This window comes from Dipodomys merriami, unplaced genomic scaffold, assembly GCF_024711535.1.
Source record: "Dipodomys merriami isolate MVZ:Mamm:240054 unplaced genomic scaffold, mDipMer1.0.p SCAF_45, whole genome shotgun sequence".
NCBI lineage: Eukaryota > Metazoa > Chordata > Mammalia > Rodentia > Heteromyidae > Dipodomys > Dipodomys merriami.
The window spans coordinates 504537-511525 of NW_027206013.1; the positions used below are offsets into that span (position 1 = coordinate 504537).

The 6989-nt window shown below is 65.2% G+C and overlaps 1 protein-coding gene across 1 annotated transcript; it reads right to left on the reverse strand.

Moving 5' to 3' along the window:
- Positions 1-270: 270 nt before the first annotated feature.
- On the reverse strand, positions 271-5235 carry LOC138808240 (keratin-associated protein 10-5-like). Its single transcript, XM_069994220.1, has 7 exons — positions 5200-5235; positions 4550-4639; positions 3497-3635; positions 2574-3114; positions 1268-1719; positions 1069-1148; positions 271-327 (listed from the first exon to the last, which is right to left on the reverse strand). The coding sequence occupies exons 1-7, from the start codon at positions 5233-5235 to the stop codon at positions 271-273; spliced, it is 1395 nt and encodes a 464-aa protein (XP_069850321.1).
- Between the last annotated feature and the right edge of the window lie 1754 nt (positions 5236-6989).

Below are 6989 nucleotides of genomic sequence, written 5' to 3' on the forward strand. Positions count from 1 at the left end.
AGCAAGGACACAGCGGGGACACAGCTGGACACAGCGGGGACACAGCGGGGACACAGCAGCACACAGCGGTGAAACAGCGGGGACAGAGCGGGGACACAGCATGACACAGCGGGGACACAGCGGGACTCAGCAGGTGACACAGCGGGGGACACAGCGGGACGCAGCAGGACACAGGGGGGACACAGGGGGACACAGCGGGACAGAGGGACACAGTGTGGACACAGCGGGATCACAGAGGGCAACACAGCGGGACACAGCGGGACACAGCGGTTACAGAGCGGGACAAAGCGGGACACAGCGGGACACAGGGTGGACACAGCAGGGACACTGCGGACAACACAGCAGCACAAAGCGGGACACAGCGGGACACAGCGGGACAGCAGGGACACAGTGGCACACAGTGGGGACACAGCGGGACACAGTGTGGGCCACAGCGGGACACAGCGTGGACACAGCGGGGGACATCGGGGAAAGAGCGGGACACAGCGGGGGACACAGCGAGACACAGCGGGAGACACAGCGGGACACAGCGGGGACAGATCGGGACAAAGCGCGACAAAGAGGGACACAGGGTGGACACAGCGGGATCACAGCTGGCGACACAGCGGGAGAAAGCGGGACACAGCGAGATACAGCGGGGGACAGCACGACACAGTGGGACACAGTGGGGACACAGCCAGACACAGCGAGGCACAGCGGGGACACTGCGGGGACACAGCAGGAAAAAGCGAGGACACAGCGGGTCACAGCGAGGGACACAGCGGGGGACACAGCAGGACACAGCGAGACACAGGGAGGACCCAGGGAGGACACAGCGGGCCACAGAGGGACACAGCGGGGTACACAGCGGGACACAGCGGGACACAGAGGGACACACCATCAGCACAGTGGGGACACAACGGGACACAGCGGGGACACAGCAGGACACAGTGGGGAAAGCACGATGACACATCGGGACACAAGGGGGGAACAGCGGGGACACAGCGGGGGACACAGCGGGGCCACAGCGGGACACAGCGGGGACACAGCGGGGGAAACACGGGGCAACACAGGGGGACGCAGCGGTACACAGCGGTATACAGCGTGGGACACAGCGGAACACAGCGGGGAACACAGCGGGGGACCCAGCGGGACACAGCGGGACACAGCTGGGGACACAGCAGGACACAGCGGGACACAGGGAGGACACAGCGAGGACACAGCGGGGGACACAGCAGGATCACAGCGGGGGACACAGCGGGGGACACAGCGGGGGACACAGCAGCACAAAGTTGGGGACACCACGAGGACACAGCAGGGACACAGCAGGGACACAGTGGGACACAGCGGGGACACATTGGGGACACAGTGGGACATAGCGGGGACACATCGGGGGACACCGCGGGATGCAGCTGGACACCAGCGGGTACACAGATAGGGCACAGCGGGACACAGCGGGACACAGCGGGAGACAGCGGGACACAGCGGGACACATCGGGGGACACAGCGGGGGAAAGCGGGGTCACACCGTGGGAAAACGGGGACACAGTGTGACACAGCGGGGGACACAGCGGGACACAGCGTGGAACACAGCGGGACACAGCGGGAACCAGCGGGACACAGTGGGATACAACGCGGGACACAGCGGTGGACAGCGGGGACACAATGGGGGACAGGGTGGACACAAAAGGACACAGCGGGGGACACCGGGGACACAGCAAGGACACAGCGGGGACACAGCTGGACCCAGCGTGGACACAGCGGGGACACAGCAGAACACAGCGGTGAAACAGCGGGGGCAGAGTGGGAACACAGCGTGACACAGCGGGGACACAGCGGGACGCAGCGGGACACAGCGGGGACACAGGGGGACACAGCGGGAGACACAGCGAGACACAGGGGGGACAGAACGGGATAAAGCGGGACACAGAGGGACACAGGGTGGACACAGTGGGATCACAGAGGGCAACACAGAGGGACACAGCGGGACACAGTGGTTAAAGGGCGGGACAAAGTGGGACACAGCGGGACACAGGGTGGACACAGCGGGGACACTGCGGACAACACAGCGGCACACAGCGGGACACAGCGGGACACAGCGGGGGACAGCAGGGACACAGTGGGACACAGCGGGACACAGTGTGGGCCACAGCGGGACACTGCGTGGACACAGCGGGGGACATCGGGGAAAGAGCAGGACACAGCGGGGGACACAGCGAGACGAAGCGGGGGACACAGCGGGACACAGCGGGGACAGATCGGGACAAAGCGGGACACAGAGGGACACAGGATGGACATAGCGGGATCACAGCGGGCAACACAGCGGGAGAAAGCGGGACACAGCGGGGGACAGCAGGGCCACAGTGGGACACAGTGGGGACACAGCCAGACACAGCGAGGCACAGCAGGGACACTGCGGGGACACAGCGGGAAAAAGCGAGGACACAGCGGGACACAGAGGGGGACACAGCGGGACACAGGGAGACACAGCGCGGACACAGGGAGGACACAGCGGAACACAGCGGGACACAGCGGGGGACACAGCGGGACACAGAGGGACACAGCGTCAGCAAAGTGGGGACACAGCGGGACACAGCGGGGACACAGTGGGACACAGCGGGGACACAGCAGGACACAGTGGGGAAAGCACGATGACACATCGTGACACAAGGGGGGAACAGCGGGGACACAGCGGGGGACACAGCAGGGGACCCAGCGGGACACAGCGAGGACACAGCGGGGACACAGCAGGATCACAGCGGGGGACACAGCGGGGGACACAGCGGGGGACACAGCAGCACAAAGTTGGGGACACCGCGAGGACACAGCAGGGACACAGCAGGGACACAGCGGGACACAGCGGGGACACATTGGGGACATAGCGGTACATAGCGGGGACACATCGGGGGACACCGCGGGACGCAGCTGGACACCAGCGGGTACACAGATAGGGCACAGCGGGACACAGCGGGACACAGCGGGAGACAGCGGGACACAGCGGGACACAGCGGGGGACACAGCGGGGGAAAGCGGGGTCACACCATGGGAAAACGGGGACAAAGTGTGACACAGCAGGGGACAGAGTGGAACACAGCGGGACACAGCGGGAACCAGCGGGACACAGTGGGATACAACCTGTGACACAGCGGTGGACAGCGGTGACACACGAGGGACAGGGTGGACACAAAAGGACACAGCATGGGACACCGGGGACACAGCAAGAACAAAGCGGGGACACAGCTGGACACATCGGGGACACAGCGAGGACACAGCGGCACAAAGCGGTGAAAAAGCGGGGGCAGAGCGGGGACACAGCGTGACACAGCGGGGACACAGCAGGACTCAGCGGGGGACACAGCGGGGGACACAGCGGGACGCAGCGGGACACAGCAGGGACACAGGGGGACACAGTGTGGGACACAGCGGGACACAGCGTCGACACAGCGGGGGACATCGGGGAAACAGCGGGACACACCGGGGGACACAGCGAGACACAGCGGGGGACACAGCGGGATACAGCGGGGACATAGCGGGACAAAGCGGGACACAGATGGACACAGGGTGGACACAGCGGAATCACAGCAGGCGACAAAGCGGGACACAGGGGGATACAGCGGGGGACAGCAGGGACACAGTGGGAAACAGTGGGGACACAGCTGGACACAGGGAGACACAGTGGGGAGACTGCGGGGACACAGCGGGAAAAAGCGAGACACAGCGGGGACACAGGGAGGACACAGTGGGACACAGCGGGACCCAGCGGGGGACACAGCGGGACACAGCAGGACAAGCGGGGGACACAGCGGGACACAGCGTGGGACACAGCGGGACACAGCGTAGGCACAATGGGGACACAGCGGTTCACAGCGGGTGACACAGCAGGGGACACAGCGGGACACAGAGGCGGACACAGAGGGACACACCGGGACACAGAGGGACACAGCGGGGGGACAGAGCGGGGACACAGCGTGGTACACAGAGGGACACAGCAGGACACAGCCGGGGACACAGTGGGACAATGTGGTGACACCGTGGGGGACATAGCGGGACACAGAGGGGACACAGCAGAGGACACAGCGGGGGACAAAGCGGGACACCAAGGGACACAGCGGGACACAGCGCGGACCCAGCGGGGCACACAGCCAAAGACAGTGGGGGACACAGCGGGGACACAGCGGGGGACACAGCAGGACAAAGCGGGGACACAGCGGGCACAGCGGGACACAGAGGGGGAAACAGCAGGACACAGCGGGACACAGCGGGACACAGCATTGACACAGCGGGGGACACAGTGGGACACAGCGGGACACATCGGGGATACAGCAGGACACAGTGGGGGACACAGCGGGACACAGCAGGGGACAAAGCGGGGTCACATCGGGACACAGGAGGGACACAACGGGACACAGCGGCTGACAAAGCGGGACACAGAGGGAAATAGCGGGACACAGCGGGGACACAGCTGGAACACAGCGGGGGACACAGCTGGACAAAGCAGAGCGGGAACCAGCGGGACACAGCGAGGGACAAAGAAGGGGATAGCTGGGACACTCCGGGGGACAGAGGGTACACAGCGGGACACAGCGGGGGACAAAGCGTCGACACAGTAGCGACACAGCGGGGGACACAACAGGGACACAGCTGGACACAGCGGGGGACACTGCGGGACACAGCGGGACACAACGAGACACAGCAGGGGACACAGAGGGGTACAGCGGGGACACAGCGGGACACAGCGGGAACACAGTGGGACACAGCGGGGACACAGCGGGGACAAATCGGGACACAGCGGGGACACAGCGCGACACAGCGCGACACAGCGAGACACAGCGGGGAACACAGTGGAGAACATTAGGGACACACCGGGGGACAACGGGGACACCGAGGGACACAGCGGGGGACAGCGGGGACACAGTGGGACACAGTGGGACACAGCGGGACACAGCGGGGACACAGCGAGGACACAGCGGGACAAAGCAGGACACAGCTGGACACAACCGGGAACACAGCGGGGGACACAGCTGGACACAGTGGGACACAGCGGGACACAGCGGGGGCACAGCGGGGACACAGAGGGACACAACGGGATACAGCGGGGTACACAGCGGGACACAGCGGGGAACACAGCGGGGAACCCAGCGGGAAACAGGGGGACACAGCTGGGGACACAGCAGGACACAGCGGGTGACACGGGGGGACACAGCGGGACACAGAACCTACACAGCCGGGGACACAGCGGGACACAGCGGCGGACATCGGGGACATAACGAGGTATAGGGTGGACACAGCGGGGGACACCAGGGACACAGCAAGGTAACAGCGGGACACAGCGGGGACACAGCGTGACACAGCGAGACACAGCGAGACACAGCGTGGAACACAGTGGAGAACAACGGGGACACACCGGGGGACAACGAGGACACCGACTGACACAGCGGGGGACAGCGGGGACACAGTGGGACACAGTGGGACACAGCGGGACACAGAGGGGACACAGCGAGGACACAGCGGGACAAAGCGGGACACAGCGGGACACAGCAGGGAACACAGCGGGGGACACAGCGGGACACAGTCGGACACAGCGGGGACACAGCGGGACTCAGCGGGGACACAGCAGGACACAGTGGTTACAGCGAGATGACACATCGGGACACAAGGGGGGAACAGCGGGGACACAGCGGGGGACACAGCGGGGACACAGTGGGACACAGCGGGGACACATCGAGGGACACCACGAGACGCAGCTGGACACAGCGGGTACACAGATAGGGCACAGCGGGACACAGCGGGACACAGCGGGAGACACAGCGGGGGAAAGCGGGGTCACACCGTGGGAAAACGGGGACACAGCGTGACACAGCAGGGGACACAGCAGGACACAGCGGGATACAGCGGGGGACAGCAGGGACACAGTGGGACACAGTGGGGACACAGCCGGACACAGCGAGACACAGCGGGGACACTGCGGGGACACAGCGGAAAAAAGAGAGACACAGCGGGGACACAGGGAGGACACAGCGGGACACATCGGGACACAGCGGGGAACACAGCGGGACACAGAGGGACACAGCGGGACACAGCGGGGGACACAGCGGGACACAGCGAGGGACACAGCGGGACACAGCTGGACACAGCGTCGGCACAATGGGGACACAGCGGGTCACAGCGGGGGACACAGCAGGGGACGCAGCGGGACACAGCGGCGGACACAGAGGGACACACAGGGACACAGAGGGACACAGCGGGGGACAGAGCGGGGTCACAGCGTGGGATACAGCGGGGAACACAGCGGGACACAGCGGGACACAGCGGGACACAGTCGGACACAGCGGGGACACAGCCGGGGACACAGTGGGACAAAGCGGTGACACAGTGGGGGACATAGCGGGACACAGCGGGGACACAGCAGAGGACATAGCGGGGGACAAAGCGGGACACCAAGGGACACCAAGGGACACAGCGGGACACAGCGGGGACACAGCAGGGGACACAGCCAAAGACAGTGGGGGACACAGCGGGGACACAGCGGGGGACACAGCGGGACAAAGCGGGGACACAGAGGGCACAGCGGGACACAGAGGGGGAAACAGCAGGACACAACGGGACACAGCGGGACACAGCATTGACACAGCGGGGGACACAGCGGGACACAGCAGGGGACAAAGCGGGGTCACATCGGGACACAGCGGGGGACACAACGGGACACAGCAGGGGACAAAGCGGGACACAGAGGGAAATAGCGGGACACAGTGGGGACACAGCGGGAACACAGCAGGGGATACAGCGGGACAAAGCGGAGCGTGAACCACCGGGACACAGCGGGGGACACAGAAGGGGACAGCTGGGACACACCGGGGGACAGAGGGTACACAGCGGGACACAGCGTCGACACAGCAGCGACACAGCAGGGGACACAGCAGGGACACAGCGGGACACAGCCGGGGACACTGCGGGACACAGCGGGACACAGCGAGACACAGCGGGGGACACAGAGGGGTACAGTGGGGAAA

What these genes read in the sequence shown, in the direction of transcription:
- LOC138808240 (XM_069994220.1), bottom strand. Translation starts at nt 5,235, where the DNA reads ATGTCCGCCGCTGTGTCCCGCTGTGTCCCCGGCTGT. An exon ending in TGTCCCGCTATGTCCCCGCT is followed by an intron (nt 3,115 to 3,496) that starts GTATCCCGCTGT and finishes GCTGTGTCACAG; the next exon opens with GTTGTATCCCACTGTGTCCC. An exon ending in CCCACGCTGTATACCGCTGT is followed by an intron (nt 328 to 1,068) that starts GTACCGCTGCGT and finishes TGTTGTCCGCAG; the next exon opens with TGTCCCTGCTGTGTCCACCC.